This window comes from Corvus moneduloides, unplaced genomic scaffold, assembly GCF_009650955.1.
Source record: "Corvus moneduloides isolate bCorMon1 unplaced genomic scaffold, bCorMon1.pri scaffold_63_arrow_ctg1, whole genome shotgun sequence".
NCBI lineage: Eukaryota > Metazoa > Chordata > Aves > Passeriformes > Corvidae > Corvus > Corvus moneduloides.
Genome location: NW_022436935.1, coordinates 142,686 through 167,096, shown reverse-complemented (window position 1 = coordinate 167,096; position 24,411 = coordinate 142,686). Strand labels below are relative to the sequence as shown.

Genomic DNA, 24,411 nt, shown 5'->3' with positions numbered 1-24,411 from the left:
TAGCACAAAAACCCACGCAGATGTGACACAGGTTCACATCAACTGACCACATGGAATGCCATCATCTGAGCATTCTGACAAAGCTGACGTGTTTATGTCCTGGAAATATTTGGGCTACTCATTCCATCACTAAAACAATCCTTCATATAGGAAAACACATGGAATTAGATAATAAATGAAAAGGCTGAAGTGCAGGAAACCAGGACACAGGCCCCACCATTAGCTGGGATAGTTCAGGTTTGCCATGAGCTGGTCACAAAATTATCACTTCCACCAAGGTGCTACTGGGCCTGAGGCAGTGCAGGACTGCTATAAAAGGCAGCCCAAGTCTCTGCTCTCACATCCACTTCTCTCACCTCCTCCTCCTCCTCAGGAATCAGGTGAGTGGGAAGCCTCCAGTCCTTCTCCTCCTTCTCTCCTCCTGCTTCCAGACCAGCTCTTTCCTGGCTGGAGGTCTCAGCTGATCGGGGCTGTCAGAGCCCAGGGCTGGCAGCTGCTTCTGCTGGGAGAAGGCAGGGGGGAGAAGGTCTTGTGCAGAGAGAGGCTGGGACTTGGCTGAGGTGGCTCCTGGGCTTTGAGGTGGGCACTGCAGTGTGGGCCAGGAGGTGCCTTGGCTGCAGGGTGCTTGGGGGCACTGCTGCTTCTCAAGCGTCCTTACATTCTGCTTCTCCCTGCCCTCTGTGCCAGGTGCACCTGTGACCCCGAGCCATGTCCTGCAACCCTTGCTGCCAGCCCTGCGGCCCCTGCCCGCTGGCCAACAGCTGCAATGAGTGCTGTGTCAGGCAGTGCCAGAGCTCCACCGTCGTCATTGAGCCGCCTGCTGTGCTGGTGACCCTGCCTGGGCCCATCCTCAGCTCCTTCCCACAGAACACCGTGGTGGGATCCTCCACCTCCGCTGCCGTTGGCAGCATCCTCAGCTCTGGTGGAGTGCCCATCAGCTCCGGGGGCTTTGACATCTCCTGCATCACCAGCCGCTATGGTGGAAGCAGATGTCGTCCCTGTTAAAGCTGCTGACAATGTCCTTGGGATCATTGGAGTCTGGGGTCCAAGACCTCAGAACGTGGTACTGGACTGAAGATGGAATCTTTGGAACATTGTACATTTATGCCTTTGGGTTACTGTTGCCTTCTACCACTCTCTTCCCTTTCTCTTCCCTTCCTTTCCTTTCCTTCATCCTCACCCAATGCCAGCCAGCTGGGTCCTCTTGGCCTTCCTCCCTCTGCAGGCCAGGCAGACAGACACCCTCACTGCAGCTTAGTGGTTGCTCCCGGTGCCCTCTGTGACCCTCCCCCTCTCATTTAAACTCAATAAAGTCATTTTACTTCCAATTCTGTGCCTCTAAGATCTCCTTCCTTCTGTGTGAACTCTTCCAGTGAGCTCAGGGGAAAAGGTGGTGGTGGAAGCAGAGGGTAGGACACCCTGCAGTGGAATTTGTTTTGTGCCCTTTCCCTTGGAGCTCACAAACACATTAATGAGACAGTTCTGGCTCACATTTCAGACTGTCACAAAGATGCATCTTTAGACAGCACACTCCCATGCCTTTCTGAAGAAGCAAAAGAAGGGTGTGGGAATGGCCTCACTTGCCCACCCTGTGCACAGATCATTTCCCTCTCCACGTGGAACTGTGACCAGGCTCTTCAGTCCCCCCTGGAGGAGAGGTGCTCTGAGCTGCCAGGGAAGCCCAGTGTCCCAAGTCCAACTCCAGCACCGCCATGGTGGCCCCTGAGGCTCTGGATTGCGGTCAAATCATGGAGTAGGAAGCAATGTCCAACATTTCTACTTTCCCTGCTCTGATCCAGGATATTGCTGCCTCTTCACATCACTCACAGTGCAGCAATACATAAATGCAGCGGATCAGGGTGTGGATTTCTGCGTGTGTGCACTGATGTCACCCCACTTATTTGCCCAAGTTTATATTTCTACAGCTCGAAAGCATGGAAGTTACTCAGTTTTTGGAACAGCATGGGCACTGAAGATGCATGGCAGGTGATGGACCTGAACAATCAGGATCAGATGTATCCCAAGGGGAAATGTGTAATTGCACCACTCATGTCTACACTGTCACATGCAACACCTGTGCCCACATATTGCAACTGAATTGCCACTAAATCCCACAAGTTTCCTACGTTTCTCTCATGATCCTGAAGCCTCTTTTACACACAGCTGTGGGCTCAACCAAGCATGAGGACAGAACCAAAACTATCTTTCCACTGTTTTGGAAGCTGGCACTCTTTCCCCTTCTGGGTGTGGGAGAGGAGCAAATCTTCCACCTTCTTGCCTCCACCTCCCAGACATGGTCAAACTCTTTTCTCCACATGCCTCGTGCTCTTTGACAGCATCCTTCTCCCATAGCTCCTGGCTCAGGACAAAGGCCACTGTGGCCACAGGACTCCCCCATCTCCACAGAGCCACCAGAACCCGGTAACCTCCAAGTTTCTCCATGAGGCAGGAGCAAGGACCCCGGGAAAGAGCGGAGTGTCCCAAGGCTGCCTGGAGGCAGCATCAAAGGGATGGCCTGGCTTTGGGACTGTCCTCGGTGTGCCGTGAGGGCCGTGGCCCTCTCCAGGTCCCTGCCGATAACGCGGGGCTGAGTGTGTGCGAGTGGCTGGCACTGCTGGGCAGGGAAGTCCCGACGAGGCTTGCAATGGCTGGGCTGAGACGTGAGCTCAGGCACAGCTGTGGACACACACACACACAGACACACAAACGGGCACTGACACATTGCCAGCCTGCCCAGGTGTGCACAGAGATGAACCCAGACGCACAGACCCCAGCAAACGTGCACAGGCGCACGGGCAGGGGGCTGCACACAAGTGCTCTGCCCTGTGCACAACCATCCCCGTGTAGGCCAGAGGCTCTCAGGGGGTGTTCCCACGAGTGCACAAGCCCAGGGATGTGCAGGCACTCGCACACACTGGGGCACAGCCACGCTGCCACGCACATTATTGCGGGGCAGCACATGGGGCACAGGCCATGGCAAGGGATGTGACTCAGGAGCTGCTGGGCAGCTCCCAGCCAGAGCAGGGACACAGCACTCCAAGCAGGACAGAAGCTCAGGCAGCAGTGCTACAGGAGTCTCATGGATTGTGCAGGCCGAGGAGGAAGGCAAAGAAGTTTCACTGAGGGGACAGTTCACATAGGCAGTGGAGCTGTTGGGTGCTGAGCCAAGGACTGGAAGGCTGAGAGCAGATGGGACCCCTCCAGTCAGCAGGAATTAGAAAAATCTGGCAGCGCTACAAAACTCCACCAGAGTGCCCCAGGCTGGCATCACCTGCCTCCTCTTGATCCCTTCTGCACTTAGTTCCTGACTTCTGCTCACACTGACACATCCTTACCCACAGAAATCCTGGAATCTTGCATTCCAGGACACAAAAAATGTAACTGTGAGAGAATGGAATGATGTAGGCCAGGAAATGCAAAGTCATTGTACAGGGAAAGAGTGACTCATGTGATAACATTCTGGGACATGTTTCCATTCATTGAGATCATGAAAGAAAATTGTCACTTATGCAGCATGGACTTTAGGCCCTGAGGCACTGTGGGGCCAGCATAAAAGGCAGCCTAACTGGTGGCTGTCTCATCCACTTCTGTCACCTCCTGCTCCTTGGGAACCAGGTGAGTTGGAAGCCCCTTTCTCCTCCACCATCTCTAGGACAGGGTTGAGCTTTCCAGCCCTTGTTCCCACTCCTTGTTCTTCTGGGGTGTTCTCCGATGGTGCTCGTGTGGGCAGAGGGGAGAGCGTGTGTTGTGGCCAGAGGCTGAGGCTGGGCTGAGGTGCTTCTTTGCATCCAGGCTGGGCAGCAGCACGGCGGGGGCTGGCTGAGCTCTGAAGGAGCATGCTGGGCTGAGGCCCAGGATCCCCAGTTTGGGCCCGCACAGGCTGGAGCTGCGCAAGCAGCAGGGGCCTTGTGTTGCTGGGGGTGCCTTGCGGGCTGTGTCTCAGGTGTGCGTGTGCTCTGCTTCCTCCCTGCCCTCTGTGCCAGGTGCAGCGCCAGGCTCGAGACATGTCCTGCCCTGAGAAGTGCCAGCAGTGCCGGCCCTGCAACCCTTGCTGCCAGCCCTGCGGCCCCTGCCCGCTGGCCAACAGCTGCAATGAGTGCTGTGTCAGGCAGTGCCAGAGCTCCACCGTCGTCATTGAGCCACCTGCTGTGCTGGTGACCCTGCCCGGGCCCATCCTCAGCTCCTTCCCACAGAACACCGTGGTGGGATCCTCCACCTCTGCTGCCGTTGGCAGCATCCTCAGCTCTGAAGGAGTGCCCATCAGCTCCGGGGGCTTTGACATCTCCTGCATCACCAGCGGCTATGGTGAAAGATGTTGTCGTCCCTGCTAAAGCTGCTGCCACCACCAACATCCTCAGGCAAGAACCTCCACGACCTCAGAACATGCTGCTGGACTGAAGACAGAGTGTTGGAACACTGTATTTAGACTTTTTGGCTATTAGTTCCTTCTTCTCTCTTTTTTCTTCTTCCCTTCCTTTCCTGTCAGCACCACCCAATGCCACCTACTGCGACCTTCTGTCCCCCCTCCTGCCCTCCTGCCCTCTGCAGGCCAGACACATGGGCACCCCCACTGCACCTTAGTGGCTGCTCCTGGTGCTGTCTCTGACGTACCCACTTTTCTTCTTTTGACTCAATAAAGTTGTTTTGCATTCAAACTTTGGCCTCTGATTTCTCCTTCCATCTGTGACAACTCTTCCAGTCTCCTCGGGAGAAAGGTGGAAATGCAGAGAGTGGGACTCACTGCTCTGAATTTTCCTTTGTGCCCTTTCCCTTGGAGCTGACAAAGATATCCCTGACAGCGAGGGTGATGAGGCACTGGAACAAGTTGCTCAGAGAAATTGTAGGTTTCTCATTCCTAGAAGTGTTCAAGGCAAGGTTTCTCAGGACTTTGAGCCACTTGGTTTGGTGGGTGCTATCCTTGCCCATGTTTTCTGGGGTGGCTGTGGAGGGTTGCAAATGAAAAAAAAAGGTTTTATGTTGTCTTCCATCCCAAGTGTTTGAGTTGACACATTTGGGCAGATGGAACAACCACAAAACCATGGCGGAAAGGCAAAGAGTAAATTTTTTCCTTCCCTCACTCCACAGAGGAGGACGAATCAACACTGAGGCAGAGATGCACAAGTGTCCCCTTTAGGGCCAGTCCTTGCTGGCAGGGCTCCTCTTTGCATCAGTGCTGTGATCTCCCTGTGCTTTTTGTGATCTCTGAGCCTCGATCTTCTCTCTCCCAAAACAGGGAGCTCAAGCATGTCTGTGAGAGGGCATCCAAGTTTCTCCAAACACCTGTGTTGTCTCTACACAGAAATTCTGCTTCTCCAAGGACAGGATAAACCAGCAGTAAGCATCTGTTACGGTTTTTCCCACACTGATACTCTCCAGGCCTTGGCATTCCCAGCTGCAAGGTCACTTGAGTGAACCTGCAATCATCCTCCTTATTCTTCTGCTTTTGACCCTTTCCTCCCAATCCAAACCATTTCTAATGACATACAGTTTCACAGAGGCATCACCAGTGTGACAAATGTGCTCAGTGTTGGGCAGCGCTGAGTCCCCTTTGGACACACTTGGAACTGACTCAGTCAGATGTGGCAGGAGATGCTGGACTCTTCTCACAGACCCCATTTCGTGCAACCTTCTGCCCCAGCTGCCAAAATTCACCACTTTTACACAAGAGAGAGTGTCCAACACAGTGTGAAGCACAATCAGATGAATAAAAATTTCAACAGCAGATTGTTATGCACAGTTTTGCTTTAGTCGACTGCCTTATCTCAAGGCTCAAGTTGTTTTCCTTCTTATTTTCCCTTCCCAGTTCACCTCAGAAGGGAGAGTGATGGAGTGGCTTGGAGGGCACTGGAAGTCCAGCCAAGGTCAGCCCAGCACAGCTGGTAATAACAACCAAGGATTGTCAGGAAGAACATGTGGTGAGAAAGACCAGGATGTGGCTGGAGAAGGGACCCTAGGGAGAGAGGGCAGCACTTTTCTGGGAGAAGCGTTCTTGCTGTGGCTCCTGGAGAGAAGCAAAACACAGCACAGGGCAAGAGCAGGAATGAGGTGGAGAAACGAGCATGGACTGTTGACCTAATGCTGACCCAGTAGAGAGGAATCAAGACCACAAAAGACCCCTGAGGCCCCCAACCCCTTTCCAGAATGGACCAGAAGGACAGATTGCACACGGAAACTCATTTGCACAGGAAGCGAGAAGATTGGCTCAATTGCAGGGAAATCGTGTCTAAAATCAGTGCCCCCAGGATGTCTGGGAAGTGCACCTAGAACCCTGGACACCATACCAGCTGGATTGATATATGAGCCAGGAGTATTGAGATTTCCCTCCCCTCCCCTCCCCTCCCCTCCCCTCCCCTCCCCTCCCCTCCCCTCCCCTCCCCTCCCCTCCCCTCCCCTCCCCTCCCCTCCCCTCCCCTCCCCTCCCCTCCCCTCCCCTCCCCTCCCCTCCCCTTCTTCTTTCATTCTTTCTGACTGATACCTATTTCCATGCCAAGTGTGCAATTTATTAATAAAATGTTAAATCTTCTGTGGACCCTCTGGTCTTTCCTCTCAGCCACCAGCATGTAAAAATCTTGGCTGTTGCCTCCCCCTTATGAGTGGGACACCACATCCACTTACCAGCGACACTCCAGCAGAGGGGGATCTATTTGGGATGAATGCCTGCTGGTGCTGGCAGGATTTCTGGGCATTCTCCCTGGACATAAAGCAAGAAATGGAGGGTGGAGGCGGCAGAGGCTACATTTCAGTTCTCTGCACACTTCTCCGCAAGGTCAAAGGCAGCACCATTCAGCTGTACATTGGCTCTGTCTCGCCAGGGCAACCGGTGCCTCTGTGGGGTTCAAGGACATGCCAAAGGGAGGCCAACTGTGAGAATGTTCATGTGCCCTCATGATGCACACATGCACAGACTGACACGTGTGCTTAGGAAGGCCTCCCTTGAACCTTGCAAAAATCTGAACATTCATAAAAGAAAACCATCAAAAAGTGGGAACTCCGTTGAGGTGTTTGGGACAACTCTGAGAGAACTCAAGCAACCCATGAAGGGACCAGGCCACAGAAATGGTCCTTGTCTCCCCAAAGGACCCACAGAGAGTGTACAGGAAGAGGATGAGGTCAATGAGACTGGCACAATGTCCCTGAGATACTGTAAATAGAGCAAGAGGGAAAAACCCTCCAAGCAGAAGCCCATCTAAGTGATAAAAAGAGTGACTTCCAGAGAGATATGGGGGAGGAGGAGAAAAGGATGTTTCATCTTCCTTCACATGGCAGTCCTTGTGCATGAGTAAAAGAAGAAAGAGGGTGATGTCCTGAAAATTTTGCCACAAACAAACCCGCAGGAATGACACAGGTTCACCTCACGTGCCCGCATGGAATGCCACCAGACCATAATGCGAGCATTCTGCCTGTGATGACCTGTTTATATCACAGAAATTCTTGGGCCTCTCATCCCGGCCCTAACAGAAGTCTTCACACAGGAAATAGGGACGCACATGGCAGAAGCCAGGAAATGAAGAGGCTGCAGTGCAGGAAACCAGGACACAGCGCCTGCCATTAGCTGGGATGGTGCACATTTGCCATGAGCTGTCAGAAAATTATTACTTCCACCAAGGTGCTACTGGGCCTGAGGCAGTGCAGGACTGCTATAAAAGGCAGCCCAAGTCTCTGCTCTCGCATCCACTTCTCTCACCTCCTCCTCCTCCTAAGGAATCAGGTGAGTGGGAAGCCTCCAATCCTTCTCCTCCTGCTTCCAGACCAGCTCTTTCCTGGCTGGAGGTCTCAGCTGATCGGGGCTGTCAGAGCCCAGGGCTGGCAGCTGCTTCTGCTGGGAGAAGGCAGGGGGGAGAAGATCTTGTGCAGAGAGAGGCTGGGACTTGGCTGAGGTGGCTCCTGGGCTTTGAGGTGGGCACTGCAGTGTGGGCCAGGAGGTGCCTTGGCTGCAGGGTGCTTGGGGGGAGTGCTGCTTCTCAAGCGTCCTAACATTCTGCTTCCTCCCTGCCCTCTGTGCCAGGTGCACCTGTGACCCCGAGCCATGTCCTGCTGCCAGCCCTGCAACCCTTGCTGCCAGCCCTGCGGCCCCTGCCCGCTGGCCAACAGCTGCAATGAGTGCTGTGTCCAGCAGTGCCAGAGCTCCACCGTCGTCATTGAGCCGCCTGCTGTGCTGGTGACCCTGCCCGGGCCCATCCTCAGCTCCTTCCCACAGAACACCGTGGTGGGATCCTCCACCTCCGCTGCCGTTGGCAGCATCCTCAGCTCTGGTGGAGTGCCCATCAGCTCCGGGGGCTTTGACATCTCCTGCATCACCAGCGGCTATGGCGGCAGATGCTGTCCCCCCTGCTAAATCTGCTGGCAATGTCCTTGGGCAAGACCTCGGAACCTGCTGCTGGAATGAAGACAGAATTTTGAGACATTGTATGTAGGGCTTCTGACTTTTGTTTCCTTGTTCTCTCGTCTCTCTTCCCTTCCTTCCCTGTCATCACCACCCAATGCCAGCCTAGTGGAACCTGTTGGCCTCCCTCCCTCCCTCTCTCTGCAGACCAGCAGATGGGCACCCCCACTACACCTTAGTGGCTGCTCCTGGTGCTCTCTGAGAACCATGTCCTTTTCTTGCTTAGGGTCAATAAAGTCGTTTTGCATCCAAGCCTTGGCCTCTGATTCTCTTTCTATCGGTGGAAACTCTTCCAGTGAACTTAGGGCACAAGGTGGAGGAAGCAGAATGTGGGACTACTCTTGCAGTGGATTTTACTTCATGCCTTTTCTCTTGGAGCTGACAAAGACATTCCTCACTACTGCAGCTACCAGCAGGGAGCAGATGGTTCCCAAACCTGACAGAAAGGGGTGGGGGGGGGGGGGGGGGGGGGGGGGCGGGACTCAGCAATGCTGGGGGACAGCCCACAACCTCCTCTCTTCAAACAGCTCCCTCACCTTAACTGTTCTGCCCTGCTGCTGTACAGACCCACAGGGCTGAGGGGTTTCATGGCTTAGGTTGTTATTAGCCACACGAAAGAGCTGATTGGGATCAGCTGCTCTGAGGAGGCATTTGGAGGTGAATGTACCATGAAGGAAGCTGTGACCCCATGAATAGCCTGTACCAGAAAAGATTCATGGCAGGAATGTCCACTGCAGTGGAGAGAAGGCCAAAATGGAGCAGGTCCTGCTGGCAGGACTTGTTCCCCTGTTGGGGAGCTACCATGGAGCATTATGTTCTTGAACAAGTGCACTCCTTGGAAATGACGCACCCGTCTCCATGTGAATCTTTGGAATGAAAGAGGCCCCATGCTTTTTGTAGCAACCCTTGAACTGCTGGAAAACTGCATGAGGCTTTCCCAAACCTTCTGCTTTCCAGAGAGAAAAGGCTCCACGCCTTCAGTCATAGCATTGGTTCTCCAGGTCTTTGGTCATCTCTGACGCATAGAATGGCGTTGGAGTGGCTGCTGGATTGAGATTTGACGCATTCCTGAGACAGTGCTGGCTCACCTCTCAGTCTGTCACAAAGATGCATTTTTAGACAGAACACTCCCATGCCTTTCTGAAGAAGCAAAAGAAGGGTGTGGGAATGGCCTCACTTGCCCACCCTGTGCAGGGATCATTTCAGTTTCCACCTACTGTTTATCCTCTGTCTGTTTGGAGAAGTAGAACCTCTGTGTAGAAACAACACAGGTGTTTAGAGAGACTTGGATGCCCTCTCACAGACATGCTTGAGCTCCCTGTTTTGGGAGAGAGAAGATCAAAGCTCAGAGATCACAAAAAGCACAGGGAGATCACAGCACTGATGCAAAGAGGAGCCCTGCCAGCAAGGACTGGCCCTAAAGGTATTGGAATTCCCGCCTATTTGCCTCCACAGGACTGATCCGAAAGGGTAACAGCATTCCCACTCTGCCCCAGTGTTGATTCGTCCTCCTCTGTGGAGTGAGATAAGGAAATAAATTTACTCTTTGCCTTTCCGCCATGGTTTTGTGGTTGTTCCATCTGCCCAACTGTGTTGACTCAAACACTTGGGATGGAAGCAAATTTAAAGAACATTTATTTCATCTGCAGCTCCACAGCCACCCCACAAAACAGACATTGATAGCATTCACCAAACCAAGTGGCTCAAAGTCCTGAGAAACCTTGCCTTGAACACTTCCAGGAACGGGAAGAAACTTCTCTGTTCCACTGCCTCATCACCCTGTCTTGGTTTGAAGACAAATTTAGGAGAAAATGCTCTGAAATGAGAGAATGGAGAGAAGGGCTCCAGTAATCCCTTTTGCCAATGAGAAATTAATACTAGTCAGTGAAAGTGAAAAAATCCCTGTTTATTAACAACAACAGCAAAAAGGGACATAGAAAAAGAAAGAAAAAAATTTAATCAGTGCTAGATATTGAAATTGTGGAACCTTACCCGCCACCAGACACCCGGTGCCAGCCGCTCTCTTTCTGCACTTTCCCCTCGGTGCAGTTCCGCTCACGGCCGGCAGGGGCGCTGGTGGCTCCCGGCCGGGCAGGGCGGGTGCGGTGATTCCCCCGCGCCTGCAGGGGGCGCTGTGGCGCGAGCTCACCGCCTCACTGCACGTGGCAATGGCGGCTCAGGCGATGGGACAGGATGGAGAAGGAAGGGACAGATGGGGAGCCGATCTTGCTGCCCCCTCTGGAGAGCGAAAGGAGCTGTAGCAGGAAACCTCAGAAAACGCAAGCTGGAACAGCAGGGCGGGCTCACCCAGGGTGGCAAGACAGAGGCAGAAGAAACTCCACTTCTGTAGGTGGAACCCAGGGATGTCTTGGCGGGTAAGGTGTGAACGGCTACAGCATAGCAAAAGAACCACGAAGCAGTAGCAGAAGAACAACAGAGGCCTGGGAAGCAAGCAGCAGCCCAGCTCCTGAACACAGCAGGGAAAATGTCCCCAGGATTTCTCACTGGTGCTGGCTGGTCCTTCAGGTCTGGGCTGTGTGGAGGAGGGGCAGCGGCCACCCCGTGAACATGACAAAACAAAACAGAACAAAACCCCCAACACCAACACAGGATAATAAACCATTCTGAAGAAACACCCTTACTGTCAGGGATATCTTTGTCAGCTCCAAGGGAAATGGCACAAAGAAAATCCACAGCAGTGAGTCCTGCTCTCTGCATTTCCACCATTATCCCGAAGAGACTGGAAGAGTTGTCACAGAATGAAGGAGAAATCAGAGGCCAAAGTTTGAATGCAAAACCAACTTTATTGAGTCAGAAGAAGAAAAGGAGGTAGTTCTTAGAGAAAACAGCAGGAGCAGACACTAAGATGCAGTGGGGGTGTCCATCTGGCCGGCCTGCAGAGGGAAGGAGGGCAGGAGGGGGCCAACAGGTCCCACTAGGGCTGGCATTGAGTGGTGCTGACACGAAATGAAAAGGAAGAGAGAGGACAGAGAGGAAGAAGGAACTAATAGCCAAAAAGTCTAAATGCACTGTCCCAGAAATTCTGTCTTCAGTCCAGCAGCATGTTCTGAGGTCGTGGAGGTTCTTGCCTAAGGATGTTGGTGGTGGCAGCAGCTTTAGCAGGGACGACAACATCTTTCACCATAGCCGCTGGTGATGCAGGAGATGTCAAAGCCCCCAGAGCTGATGGGCACTCCACCAGAGCTGAGGATGCTGCCAACGGCAGCGGAGGTGGAGGATCCCACCACGGTGTTCTGTGGGAAGGAGCTGAGGATGGGCCCGGGCAGGGTCACCAGCACAGCAGGCGGCTCAATGACGACGGTGGAGCTCTGGCACTGCTGGACACAGCACTCATTGCAGCTGTTGGCCAGCGGGCAGGGACCGCAGGGCTGGCAGCAAGGGTTGCAGGGCCGGCACTGCTGGCACTTCTCAGGGCAGGACATGTCTCGAGCCTGGCGCTGCACCTGGCACAGAGGGCAGGGAGGAAGCAGAGCACACGCACACCTGAGACACAGCCCGCAAGGCACCCCCAGCAACACAAGGCCCCTGCTGCTTGCGCAGTTCCAGCCTGTGCGGGCCCAAACTGGGGATCCTGGGCCTCAGCCCAGCACGCTCCTTCAGAGCTCAGCCAGCCCCAGCCGTGCTGCTGCCCAGCCTGGATGCAAAGAAGCACCTCAGCCCAGCCTCAGCCTCTGGCCACAACACACGCTCTCCCCTCTGCCCACACGAGCACCATCGGAGAAGACCCCAGAAGAACAAGGAGTGGGAACAAGGGCTGGAAAGCTCAACCCTGTCCTAGAGAGGGTGGAGGTTAGAAAGGGGCTTCCAACTCACCTGGTTCCCAAGGAGCAGGAGGTGACAGAAGTGGATGAGACAGCCACCAGTTAGGCTGCCTTTTATGCTGGCCCCACAGTGCCTCAGGGCTCCAAGTCCGTGCTGCCTGAGTGATAAATTTCCTGTGTGATCCCAATGAATGGAAAGATCTCTGGGAATGGTATGGCATGACTTGCTGGTTCCCTCTACCATGACTTTGCGTTTCCTGGCCTACATCATTCCCATTCCCTCACGGACACTTCTTCTGAGAGCTGGTATGTGAGATTCCAGTTTTCCTGAGGGCAAGGATGTGTTGGTGTGCAGAAATTATGAAATTATGAATTAATTGCAGAAGGGATGCCAAGGAGGCAGGTGATGCCAGCCTGGGGCCCTCTGGTGATTTGTCCCTGCCAGATTTTTTCTAATTCCTGCTGACTGGAAGGGCCTCATCTGCTCCCAGCCCTCTGCTCTTTGAATTGTTGTCCAAGGGTTCCCCTGTGTGCTTTTCCCATGGGGTAGAAGCTCTTTGCCTTCCTCCTCGGCCTGCGCAATCCATGAGACTCCTGTAGCACTGCTGCCTGAGCTTCTGTCCTGCTTGGAGTGCTGTGTCCCTGCTCTGGCTGGGAGCTGCCCAGCAGCTCCTGAGTCACATCCCTTGCCATGGCCTGTGCCCCATGTGCTGCCCCGCAATAATGTGCGTGGCAGCGTGGCTGTGCCCCAGTGTGTGCGAGTGCCTGCACATCCCTGGGCTTGTGCACTCGTGGGAACACCCCCTGAGAGCCTCTGGCCTACACGGGGATGGTTGTGCACAGGGCAGAGCACTTGTGTGCAGCCCCCTGCCCGTGCGCCTGTGCACGTTTGCTGGGGTCTGTGCGTCTGGGTTCATCTCTGTGCACACCTGGGCAGGCTGGCAATGTGTCAGTGCCCGTTTGTGTGTCTGTGTGTGTGTGTGTCCACAGCTGTGCCTGAGCTCACATCTCAGCCCAGCCATTGCAAGCCTCGTCGGGACTTCCCTGCCCAGCAGTGCCAGCCACTCGCACACACTCAGCCCCACGTTATCGGCAGGGACCTGGAGAGGGCCACGGCCCTCACGGCACACCAAGGACAGTCCCAAAGCCAGGCCATCCCTTTGATGCTGCCTCCAGGCAGCCTTGGGACACTCCGCTCTTTCCCGGGGTCCTTGCTCCTGCCTCATGGAGAAACTTGGAGGTTACCGGGTTCTGGTGGCTCTGTGGGGATGGGGGAGTCCTGTGGCCACCGTGGCCTTTGTCCTGAGCCAGGAGCTATGGGAGAAGGATGCTGTCAAAGAGCACGAGGCATGTGGAGAAAAGAGTTTGACCATGTCTGGGAGGTGGAGGCAAGAAGGTGGAAGATTTGCTCCTCTCGCACACCCAGAAGGGGAAAAAGTGGCAGCTGCCAGCACGATGTGAGGAGGATTTTGGCTCTGTTCTCATGCTTGGTTGAGCCAGTGAAACCCCTCAGCCCTGCGTGTCTGGACAGAAGGTGGGCAGAAGGCTTATTGTGAGGGAGCTGTTTGAAGAGAGGACGTTGTGGACTATCCCCAGGCATTGCTGATTGCCATTCCCTCACCGGTGACCTTTTAACATCATCCTCTCCTGCTGGTCACCATTTTGGAGAAGCCAGGGATGTGTTTGTCAGCTCCAATGGAAAAGGCAGAAATTAAAGTCCACCGTGAAGTGTCCACCCTCTGCTGTTTCCACCTTTTGCCCTGAGCTCACTGGAGGAGTTGCCACACAAGGAAGGAGAAAGCAGAGGCCCAGGTTTGGATGCAAAACAACTTTATTGAGTCTAAGCAAGAACAGGCTCAGAGAGGACACCAGGAGCAACCACTGAGGTGCAGTGGGGGTGTCTGTCTGCCAAGGCAGGAGCTATGGGAGAAGGAAGCTGTCAAAGAACATGAGGCATGTGGAGAAAAGAGTTTGACCATGTCTTGGAGGTCAAAGGAGGAAGGTTGAAAAGGACAGTAGAGCAGAATAGCATTTTATTCTGTGTGGGAGACAGAGGAGTAGAAACTCCTGCAATTAAAGGAGGCTTTGATTTACAACCCTGGAAGAGACTAGGTCTGGCTTAATTGACAGAGATTTGTGGACTTTAAGTAAAAGGATTACAAACTTGTGTTCCTATCATTATAAGTAAAATTGTACACTGGGTGTTTTGGTGAAGGGTTTTAAAATATAATAGTGTGGTTTTATATAGTTTAAGAATGTAGATGGTATAAGAGAGACATATGTGTGTACGTGACATGAGAAGTTACTGGTCAAGACATAGCTGCATTGCAGTGAGAAGTGCCACAGGTGATAGGTCATTAATCTAAAACAAAGTGTCGTTTTAAGTATCTATTGGATTAGAAAGTTATAAATTACGATGTAACCCTAAATCTTGTGACTAGTCGCCGTTACTCGGAGGTGTTGTAAAATCTCACGCCTCGACTGATGTGCTTGTTATTTTAAACAATAAATTCGTGTAATTGCATAGTCCCATCCCTTAAAGTTATTTTCCTTTGACACGTGAAGCGTGGAAAACGGACAATTCTGATTAGAACTGTAGAACACAACAGCACAGCCGTGGAGAAATACATAAAGGTTGTTGCTCAGGCAAACAGAAGTCAGGGAAAAGGCAGGCAGCATGCCAGCTCAGCTCTGCAACTCTGTTAAAGCAGCGTTCTGCTAAATAACAATACTGCGCTTACTCAAAAGCAGCAGTTGAGGACCAGCCACCTAAAAAGGACATCAGACTTGAGGCCAGACCCCAAAGAAGCATATAAGGACTGCTGACAAGGATTGAAACCATGTAGAATAAAGTCAAGGAAGCTGGGCTAGCTAATGAATATGTAATCAGCGTGCATGATTAAATCTCTCTTTATTGGAGCCCCATTGCACTCAATTAGAGGAAGGATCCCCTGAGTGCCCAATGCTGCAGTGATGAATTCCTGCTTTCTAACACTCAAAGCTCTGTTATAAATTGTCTATCTGGCCAATTTTAGTATCATTTTTGGCCACTCAGATGCAACCCTCTACCTGATCTCCTGTGAATCCGAGGGATCTCTGGCAAGCACTGGGACTGTTCTCAAGAAGACCTCAGACCCTGGGACCAGTCTGGGACACCGGTAAGACCCCATTTGATAGTAAGGCATTCTTTTGGCAATCCTGCCAAAATCCTGTATAAGATGTGTAGATCTTCCAGCACTGGGAATGGGTTATTTGGCATCCTGGAATTTGGCATTTGACTTGGTTTGATCAATTGATAATAGGTTAGTGCTTCTATTTCTATCAGTATAGTTATATTTTTGGGCTGGTATTTGGAAATGGGTAGTGGACAATCTAAAATGGGCATGGTAAAGAAATCCCCACTTGGTTGCATTTTGCGACATTGGAGGAAATTCTGTGGTTTCTGCATGAAGCAGCAAAGGACTCCACAGAAAAGCTGTTCTGAATCAGCTCTTCTGTGTGGCTGATACCAATCCTAAGCCGTGAAACCCCTCAGCCCAGCCTGTCTGCACAGAAATTGGGCCAAACATTAAATGTGAGGGAGGTGTTGGAAGACAGGAGGTTGTGGGCTATCCCCAGGCCTTGCTGTTTTCCATTCCCTGATGGTCATTTCTGTGGAGTAGCCAGGGATGCGTTCATCACCTCCTATGGAAAGGGCACAAAGAAAATTCCACTGCGGAGTGTCCACCCTCTACTATTTCCACCTTATACCTTGATCTCACTGGAAAAGTTCCCACACAAGGAAGGAGATCTAGAGGCCCAGGTTTGGATGCAAAACAACTTTATTGAGTCCAAAGTAGAGAAGGCGGAAACTCACAGGGGGCACCAGGAGGAGACATTAAGATGCAATGAGGGTGTCCATCTGCCTGGCCTGCAGAGGGAGGGAAGGAGACCGACAGGTCCCCAACAGGCTGGCATTGGGTGGTGATGACAGGGAAGGAAGGGAATAGAAAGGGAAGAGAGTGGTACAAGTGAACAGTAAGCTAATGGCAAAAATGTTCCAAAAATTCTGTCTTCAGTCCAGCCCCAAGTTCTGAGGTCTTGAAGGTTCTTGTCCGAGGATGTTGCCAGCAGATTTAGCAGGGGGGACAGCATCTGCCACCATAGCCGCTGGTGATGCAGGAGATGTCAAAGCCCCCGGAGCTGATGGGCACTCCGCCAGAGCTGAGGATGCTGCCAACAGCAGCGGAGGTGGAGGATCCCACCACGGTGTTCTGTGGGAAGGAGCTGAGGATGGGCCCGGGCAGGGTCACCAGCACAGCAGGCGGCTCAATGACGACGGTGGAGCTCTGGCACTGCTGGACACAGCACTCATTGCAGCTGTTGGCCAGCGGGCAGGGGCCGCAGGGCTGGCAGCAAGGGTTGCAGGACATGGCTCGGGGTCACAGGTGCACCTGGCACAGAGGGCAGGGAGAAGCAGAATGTAAGGACGCTTGAGAAGCAGCAGTGCCCCCAAGCACCCTGCAGCCAAGGCACCTCCTGGCCCACACTGCAGTGCCCACCTCAAAGCCCAGGAGCCACCTCAGCCAAGTCCCAGCCTCTCTCTGCACAAGATCTTCTCCCCCCTGCCTTCTCCCAGCAGAAGCAGCTGCCAGCCCTGGGTTCTGACAGCCCCGATCAGCTGAGACCTCCAGCCAGGAAAGAGCTGATCTGGAAGCAGGAGGAGAGAAGGAGGAGAAGGACTGGAGGCTTCCCACTCACCTGATTCCTGAGGAGGAGGTGAGAGAAGTGGATGCGAGAGCAGAGACTTGGGCTGCCTTTTATAGCAGTCCTGCACTGCCTCAGGCCCAGTAGCACCTTGGTGGAAGTAATAATTTTGTGACCAGCTCATGGCAAATGTGCACCATCCCAGCTAATGGCAGGGGCTGTGTCCTGGTTTCCTGCACTGCGGCCTCTTCATTTCCTGGCTTCTGCCATGTGCATTCCTACCTGTAGAGCCAGGATGAGAGGCCAAGGCATCCTTTACATCCGGGATATAAACTCAACTGCACAGGCAGAATGCTTGGATCATGGTCTGGTGGCATTCCATGCAGGCACATGATGCGTCTTGATTCCTCTCTACTGGCTCAGCCTTCAGTCAACCATCCATGAAGTTTCTCCACTTCATTCCTGCTCTTGCCCTGTGCTGTGTTTTGCTTCTCTCCAGGAGCCACAGCAAGAACGCTTCTCCCAGAAAAGTGCTGCCCTCCCTCCCTAGGGTCCCTTCTCCAGCCACATCCTGGTCTTTCTCACCACATGTTCTTCCTGACAATCCTTGGTTGTTATTACCAGCTGTGCTGGGCTGACCTTGGCTGGACCTCCAGTGCCCTCCAAGCCACTCCATCACTCTCCCTTCTGAGGTGAACTGGGAAGGGAAAATAAGAAGGAAAACAACTTGAATATTAAGATATGGCAGGTGGCTAAAGCAAAAGCGAAATGCTGTGCATGCAGTAGTAAACTGGAAAAAACCCCACTTCTTACGCTCTACTTCCAATCAGAAAGTTGTGTCTGGCTGCTTCCCAGGAAGCAGGGCTTGAGCACCTGTACCGATGTCGCTTAAAAGCAAACATTGCAAATAACAAATGCCCACCCTTGTTTCTCCTTTCCATAGCTGTTGTATCTGAGCTCATGTCATATGGCAGGGATATTCCTTTTACTCAGTTTGTGTCAGCTGTCTGAATTTTGGCCATTCCCAGGATCTTGCCACCCTCCAGCTCCTAACGGGGAAGGGAATGTTGGAGAGACAGCGCTGATACTGTGTGAGCACTGCTCAGCAGGAGCCAAAGGCCTGGAGTGTTATCGGCACCTTTGTAACTCCCAGTGCGGAGCACAGTGCTGCCAGGGCTGCTGCAGGGAACATGAACTGCATCTCAGTCAATACACCCACAAATCTTGGTTGGCTCCAGAGGCATTCAGCTCCCCGTGTTTGAGACATACATATCAGCCCTTATCTCCTACACTTGTCTACTGGGATGGGACACAGTCTCTTCCTGTCTGGGCCTATGCCACCACTCAGACTTGTGCTGAGTGAGGAAGGGGCCAAGACCTTGCAACAAATGCGAGGATGGAACTGAAGGGATCAGGATCCAGCCATTGCCTTGCTCAAGAACTTTGGTTCCTTGGGAGAAGAAGCCAACACCAATCTCCACAATATCTCCTTCCAGGTAGTGGCAGAGATTGAAAAAGTCTGCACTAGCCCTTATAGACAGTGGTAGACAGTGAAAAAGTCCTCACTGACCCTACTTTTCTCGAGGCCAAACAAATCAAATTCCCTCCCTAATGGAGACATTTCATCAGAGGTGATTTGGAAGAGGAGAGAACACTGGGTGAGAGCTGCAAAAGAGCAAAAGCTATGGTGGGACACCCACTGAGCCAGGCATCTCTCTGCAGCCTGACATGGGAATGGATGGAAATCTGTCCCTTTGGGGATTGACACATTCCTGAGAGAAGGCTGGCTAACCTTTACAGACAGCACAATAAATGGTTCTTTAGGCAAAACACTCTGATCCCTTTCTGGAGAAGTAGAGAAAGATGCTAGGAATGGCCTTTCTTCCCCATCCCATGTAGAGATCAATTGACTCTCCACATGGAGCAGTGACCAGGCACGGTCCTTCAGTTCCTCCAGGAGGACAGGTGCTCTGAACAATGAGATGTGCTCATGGAAAGCTCCGACCACTGGTCCATAGAGGCCAAACCCCATTCTACTGAGTACCAGCAATGAATACACAGTGTTGTCCCCACACTTGCTGGATTGAATGTGCTGGCCCCGTCTTTTCTTCAGCAGGGACTCAAAGAATCAAGATCCTGGAATTCAGCTTCCTCTGTCTCTCATCCCTGAACCTCCTGTTCATCCACAGATAAGAGCAAGCTCTGAAACTCATCTGCCCATCACTAATGTGTAGCCACTAATCCCCAGGACTCCCAGAGATTCCAGGGAAGCCCAGTGTCCCAAATCCAACTCCACCACTACTATGGTGGCCCCTAAGGCTCTGGACTGCTGTCAAAACTTGGAGTAGGAAGCACTGTCCAGGATTTCTATTTTCCCTGCTCTGATCCCAGATATTGTTGTCTCTTGACATCACTCAAAGTGCAGGAATGCATAAATGAAATTACTCAGTGTGTGGTTGCACACAAGTGCTCTCCCCTGAGCAAAAAGCTCCCCATGTAGGACAGCAGCACACAGGGGTGTGTTCACACAAGTGCACAAGCCCATGGAGGTGCAGACACTTGAACACTGTGGTTCAGGAAGCAGTCCTACAAGAGCCGAAGGGACCGTGCAGCTAAGAAAAAAGCCAAAGAGATTTTATGTGGAGGACAAGGTACTGAAAGCCCATGGGTGATGAGCCAAAGACTGGAGGGCTGGTAGCAGATGAGGCCCCTCCAGTCAGCAGAAAAAAAAATCCAGAAGAGTACCCCAGGCTGGAATCATATGCCATCCTTTGGATATCTTCTGCGCTTAGTTCATATATTCTGCACAAGCTGACACATCCTTGCCCTCAGGAAAACTGGAATCTCACATACCAGCTCTCAGAAGAAGTGTCCGTGAGGGAATGGGAATGATGTAGGCCAGGAAACGCAAAGTCATGGTAGAGGGATCCAGCAAGTCATGCCATACCATTCCCAGAGATCTTTCCATTCATTGGGATCACACAGGAAATTTATCACTCAGGCAGCACGGACTTGGAGCCCTGAGGCACTGTGGGGCCAGCATAAAAGGCAGCCTAACTGGTGGCTGTCTCATCCACTTCTGTCACCTCCTGCTCCTTGGGAACCAGGTGAGTTGGAAGCCCCTTTCTCCTCCACCATCTCTAGGACAGGGTTGAGCTTTCCAGCCCTTGTTCCCACTCCTTGTTCTTCTGGGGTGTTCTCCGATGGTGCTCGTGTGGGCAGAGGGGAGAGCGTGTGTTGTGGCCAGAGGCTGAGGCTGGGCTGAGGTGCTTCTTTGCATCCAGGCTGGGCAGCAGCACGGCTGGGGCTGGCTGAGCTCTGAAGGAGCGTGCTGGGCTGAGGCCCAGGATCCCCAGTTTGGGCCCGCACAGGCTGGAGCTGTGCAAGCAGCAGGGGCCTTGTGTTGCTGGGGGTGCCTTGCGGGCTGTGTCTCAGGTGTGCGTGTGCTCTGCTTCCTCCCTGCCCTCTGTGCCAGGTGCAGCGCCAGGCTCGAGACATGTCCTGCCCTGAGAAGTGCCAGCAGTGCCGGCCCTGCAACCCTTGCTGCCAGCCCTGCGGCCCCTGCCCGCTGGCCAACAGCTGCAATGAGTGCTGTGTCAGGCAGTGCCAGAGCTCCACCGTCGTCATTGAGCCGCCTGCTGTGCTGGTGACCCTGCCCGGGCCCATCCTCAGCTCCTTCCCACAGAACACCGTGGTGGGATCCTCCACCTCCGCTGCCGTTGGCAGCATCCTCAGCTCTGAAGGAGTGCCCATCAGCTCCGGGGGCTTTGACATCTCCTGCATCACCAGCGGCTATGGTGAAAGATGTTGTCGTCCCTGCTAAAGCTGCTGCCACCACCAACATCCTCAGGCAAGAACCTCCACGACCTCAGAACATGCTGCTGGACTGAAGACAGAACTTTAAGACTCTGGATTTAGAGCTTCTGCCTATTGTTTCCTCTCCTCTCCTCTCCTCTCCTCTCCTCTCCTCTCCTCTCCTCTCCTCTCCTCTCCTCTCCTCTCCTCTCCTCTCCTCTCCTCTCCTCTCCTCTCCTCTCCTCTCCTCTCCTCTCCTCTCCTCTCCTCTCCTCTCCTCTCCTCTCCTCTCCTCTCCTCTCCTCTCCTCTCCTCTCCTCTCCTCTCCTCTCCTCTCCTCTCCTCTCCTCTCCTCTCCTCTCCTCTCCTCTCCTCTCCTCTCCTCTCCTCTCCTCTCCTCTCCTCTCCTCTCCTCTCTTTTTTCTCTTCCTTTTCATTTCCTGTCAGCACCACTCAATGCCAGCCCTAGTGGGACCTGTTGGCCTCCTTCCCTCTGCAGGCCGGCCAGATGGACACCCCCACTGCATCTTAGCGGCTGCTCCTGGTGCCCTCTGTGAGCCTCCTCCTTTTCTTCTTTTGACTCAATAAAGTTGGTTTTGCATTCAAACTTTGGCCTCTGATTTCTCCTTCTTCCTGTTGCAACTCTGCCTGTTTGCCCATTGGAAAAAGTGGAGGAAGCTGAGCGCTGGAATCCCGGCAGTGCAATTTTCTTTGTTCCCTTTCTCTTGGAGCTGACAAAGATGTGCCTCACTGTGAGGCTGCTGAGGCACTGTAGGAAATTGCCCAGAAAAGTTTTGGATGCCTCAGCCCTGGAAGTGTGCAAGGCCAGGTTGGACACCTCTTTGATCAACCCGCTTTAGTGGGTGGCGTCAGTGCCCGTCTGCTGAGGGCAGCGGGAGTGGAAATAAATGATCTTTAAGTTCCCTTCCAGCCCAGACCATTTCTAATGACATACGCTTTCACAGAGGCATCATCAGAGTGACAAATGTGCTCAGTGTTGGGCAGCGCTGAGTCCCCTTTGGACACCCTTGGAACTGACTCAGTCAGACGCGGCGGGAGACGCTGCACTCCTCCCACAGAGCCCATTCCTGCAGCCTTATTTACAAAGTTGGCCTTCCTGAGCACCCACTACACATGAGGAAGCCCTGCTTCCAGGGAAGTGGCCAGCCATCACTTGCTGAGGGAAGTTGGACATAAAATTATTTATTTTTCTGCTTTTCTCATACACGCATAACGCTTTGTGTTTGCTTTAGCAAACTGCCTTGTAACAAGCTCCAAGTTGTTTTCTCTTTTATTTTCTCTTCTCTGTCCACTGCACGCATGGGATTGATAGAGTGGCGTCGTGAGCACCATCCATGCAGCCAAGGCCAACCTTGGGACAGCTGGTCATCCAGCCCAGGGCAAGAGCAGGAAGGAGCTGCAGAAGCGGGCATGGGCTGTTGGCCAAAGGGAGACGTATTAGAGGGGAAGCAAGACCACAAAGCATATCTGAGCCACTTCCCGAATGCTCCAGAACACCAGGCTGCACATGAAAACTCATGTGCTCTCACGCAGAGATGAGGGAGAGAGGTGCATGTGTACAAGAAGAACAAGAGTGATGCCCTGAGAACTTTGCCACAACCAAACCCACAGGAATGACACAGGTTCACCTCACGTGCCCGCATGGAATGCCACCAGACCATGATGCGAGCATTCTGCCGACTCTGACGTGTTTATGTCCTGGAAATACTTAGGCCTCTCGTCCCGGCCCTAACAGAAGTCTTCACACAGGAACGCACACGGCAGAAGCCAGGAAATGAAGAGGCCGCAGTGTAGGAAACGAGGGCACAGCGCCCTGCCATTAGCTGGGATGGTGCACATTTGCCATGAGCTGTCAGAAAATTATTACTTCCACCAAGGTGCTACTGGGCCTGAGGCAGTGCAGGACTGCTATAAAAGGCAGCCCAAGTCTCTGCTCTCGCATCCACTTCTCTCACCTCCTCCTCAGGAATCAGGTGAGTGGGAAGCCTCCAGTCCTTCTCCTCCTTCTCTCCTCCTGCTTCCAGACCAGCTCTTTCCTGGCTGGAGGTCTCAGCTGATCGAGGCTGTCAGAGCCCAGGGCTGGCAGCTGCTTCTGCTGGGAGAAGGCAGGGGGGAGAAGATCTTGTGCAGAGAGAGGCTGGGACTTGGCTGAGGTGGCTCCTGGGCTTTGAGGTGGGCACTGCAGTGTGGGCCAGGAGGTGCCTTGGCTGCAGGGTGCTTGGGGGCACTGCTGCTTCTCAAGCGTCCTAACATTCTGCTTCTCCCTGCCCTCTGTGCCAGGTGCACCTGTGACCCCGAGCCATGTCCTGCAACCCTTGCTGCCAGCCCTGCGGCCCCTGCCCGCTGGCCAACAGCTGCAATGAGTGCTGTGTCAGGCAGTGCCAGAGCTCCACCGTGGCCATCCAGCCCTCCGCAGTCGTGGTGACCCTGCCCGGGCCCATCCTCAGCTCCTTCCCACAGAACACCGTGGTGGGATCCTCTACCTCCGCTGCTGTTGGCAGCATCCTCAGCTCTGGCGGAGTGCCCATCAGCTCTGGCGGCTTTGACATCTCCTGCATCACCAGCGGCTATGGCGGCAGATGCTGTCCCCCCTGCTAAATCTGCTGGCAACATCCTCGAGCAAGAACCTCCACGACCTCAGAACTTGGGGCTGGACTGAAGATGGATCTTGGGAACAACGGATTTAACCCCTTGGATTACTGCTGTTTTCTTCCACTCTCTTCCCCTCCCTCCCTCCCTTTCCTGTCAGCACCACTCAATGCCAGCCTACTGGGACCTGTTGGCCTCCCTCCGTTCCTCTGCAGGCCAGGCAGACGGACACCCCCACTGCACCTCAGTGGTTGCTCCTGGTGTCCTCTCTGAGCCTGTTCTTGCTTAGACTCAATAAAGTTGTTTTGCATCCAAACCTGGGCCTCTGCTTTCTCCTTCCTTGTGTGGCAACTCCTCCAGTGAGCTCAGGGCAAAAGGTGGAAACAGCAGAGGGTGGACACTTCACGGTGGACTTTAATTTCTGCCTTTTCCATTGGAGCTGACAAACACATCCCTGGCTTCTCCAAAATGGTGACCAGCAGGAGAGGATGATGTTAAAAGGTCACCGGTGAGGGAATGGCAATCAGCAATGCCTGGGGATAGTCCACAACGTCCTCTCTTCAAACAGCTCCCTCACAATAAGCCTTCTGCCCACCTTCTGTCCAGACACGCAGGGCTGAGGGGTTTCACTGGCTCAACCAAGCATGAGAACAGAGCCAAAATCCTCCTCACATCGTGCTGGCAGCTGCCACTTTTTCCCCTTCTGGGTGTGCGAGAGGAGCAAATCTTCCACCTTCTTGCCTCCACCTCCCAGACATGGTCAAACTCTTTTCTCCACATGCCTCGTGCTCTTTGACAGCATCCTTCTCCCATAGCTCCTGGCTCAGGACAAAGGCCACGGTGGCCACAGGACTCCCCCATCCCCACAGAGCCACCAGAACCCGGTAACCTCCAAGTTTCTCCATGAGGCAGGAGCAAGGACCCCGGGAAAGAGCGGAGTGTCCCAAGGCTGCCTGGAGGCAGCATCAAAGGGATGGCCTGGCTTTGGGACTGTCCTCGGTGTGCCGTGAGGGCCGTGGCCCTCTCCAGGTCCCTGCCGATAACGCGGGGCTGAGTGTGTGCGAGTGGCTGGCACTGCTGGGCAGGGAAGTCCCGACGAGGCTTGCAATGGCTGGGCTGAGACGTGAGCTCAGGCACAGCTGTGGACACACACAC

The 24,411-nt window shown here is 53.5% G+C and overlaps 5 protein-coding genes across 8 annotated transcripts; 3 read left to right on the top strand and 2 right to left on the bottom strand.

Moving 5' to 3' along the window:
- The first annotated feature begins 280 nt into the window (after window positions 1-280).
- Window positions 281-1,328, top strand: LOC116438978 (feather keratin Cos1-1/Cos1-3/Cos2-1-like). Of its 2 annotated transcripts, none has more exons than XM_032098018.1 (2): window positions 281-380; window positions 688-1,328. In XM_032098018.1, the coding sequence occupies exon 2, from the start codon at window positions 709-711 to the stop codon at window positions 1,003-1,005; it is 297 nt and encodes a 98-aa protein (XP_031953909.1). In that variant the 5' UTR covers window positions 281-380; window positions 688-708; the 3' UTR covers window positions 1,006-1,328. The 2 variants fall into 2 exon arrangements, with proteins under 2 accessions (XP_031953909.1, XP_031953910.1); XM_032098019.1 differs by lacking the exon at window positions 281-380 and adding an exon at window positions 471-579.
- A 9,839-nt stretch (window positions 1,329-11,167) lies between these two features.
- On the bottom strand, window positions 11,168-12,424 carry LOC116438974 (feather keratin Cos1-1/Cos1-3/Cos2-1-like). Its single transcript, XM_032098012.1, has 2 exons — window positions 12,218-12,424; window positions 11,168-11,847 (listed from the first exon to the last, which is right to left on the bottom strand). The coding sequence occupies exons 1-2, from the start codon at window positions 12,407-12,409 to the stop codon at window positions 11,500-11,502; spliced, it is 540 nt and encodes a 179-aa protein (XP_031953903.1). The 5' UTR covers window positions 12,410-12,424; the 3' UTR covers window positions 11,168-11,499.
- Window positions 12,425-15,968: 3,544 nt separating this feature from the next.
- On the bottom strand, window positions 15,969-17,015 carry LOC116438977 (feather keratin Cos1-1/Cos1-3/Cos2-1-like). 2 transcript variants are annotated; one of them, XM_032098016.1, is made up of 2 exons: window positions 16,906-17,015; window positions 15,969-16,598 (listed from the first exon to the last, which is right to left on the bottom strand). In XM_032098016.1, exon 2 carries the CDS (start codon window positions 16,575-16,577, stop codon window positions 16,281-16,283), a length of 297 nt encoding a protein of 98 aa, XP_031953907.1. In that variant the 5' UTR covers window positions 16,578-16,598; window positions 16,906-17,015; the 3' UTR covers window positions 15,969-16,280. The 2 variants fall into 2 exon arrangements, with proteins under 2 accessions (XP_031953907.1, XP_031953908.1); XM_032098017.1 differs by lacking the exon at window positions 16,906-17,015 and adding an exon at window positions 16,707-16,861.
- Window positions 17,016-19,851: 2,836 nt separating this feature from the next.
- On the top strand, window positions 19,852-20,799 carry LOC116438975 (feather keratin Cos1-1/Cos1-3/Cos2-1-like). Its single transcript, XM_032098013.1, has 2 exons — window positions 19,852-19,958; window positions 20,327-20,799. The coding sequence occupies exon 2, from the start codon at window positions 20,348-20,350 to the stop codon at window positions 20,672-20,674; it is 327 nt and encodes a 108-aa protein (XP_031953904.1). The 5' UTR covers window positions 19,852-19,958; window positions 20,327-20,347; the 3' UTR covers window positions 20,675-20,799.
- A 1,731-nt stretch (window positions 20,800-22,530) lies between these two features.
- On the top strand, window positions 22,531-23,297 carry LOC116438976 (feather keratin Cos1-2-like). Of its 2 annotated transcripts, none has more exons than XM_032098014.1 (2): window positions 22,531-22,640; window positions 22,948-23,297. In XM_032098014.1, the coding sequence occupies exon 2, from the start codon at window positions 22,969-22,971 to the stop codon at window positions 23,263-23,265; it is 297 nt and encodes a 98-aa protein (XP_031953905.1). In that variant the 5' UTR covers window positions 22,531-22,640; window positions 22,948-22,968; the 3' UTR covers window positions 23,266-23,297. The 2 variants fall into 2 exon arrangements, with proteins under 2 accessions (XP_031953905.1, XP_031953906.1); XM_032098015.1 differs by lacking the exon at window positions 22,531-22,640 and adding an exon at window positions 22,692-22,839.
- The last annotated feature ends 1,114 nt before the right edge of the window (window positions 23,298-24,411 follow it).

Excerpts from the sequence above, each read along its gene's own strand:
- LOC116438976 (XM_032098014.1), top strand. The coding sequence starts at position 22,969 with ATGTCCTGCAACCCTTGCTGCCAGCCCTGCGGCCCCTGCCCGCTGGCC.
- LOC116438977 (XM_032098016.1), bottom strand. The coding sequence starts at position 16,577 with ATGTCCTGCAACCCTTGCTGCCAGCCCTGCGGCCCCTGCCCGCTGGCC.
- LOC116438975 (XM_032098013.1), top strand. The coding sequence starts at position 20,348 with ATGTCCTGCCCTGAGAAGTGCCAGCAGTGCCGGCCCTGCAACCCTTGC.
- LOC116438978 (XM_032098018.1), top strand. The coding sequence starts at position 709 with ATGTCCTGCAACCCTTGCTGCCAGCCCTGCGGCCCCTGCCCGCTGGCC.
- LOC116438974 (XM_032098012.1), bottom strand. The coding sequence starts at position 12,409 with ATGGTAGAGGGAACCAGCAAGTCATGCCATACCATTCCCAGAGATCTT. Across the intron at positions 11,848-12,217 it reads TCCTGCTCCTTGGGAACCAG|GTGCAGCGCCAGGCTCGAGA; the intron begins GTGAGTTGGAAG and ends CCTCTGTGCCAG.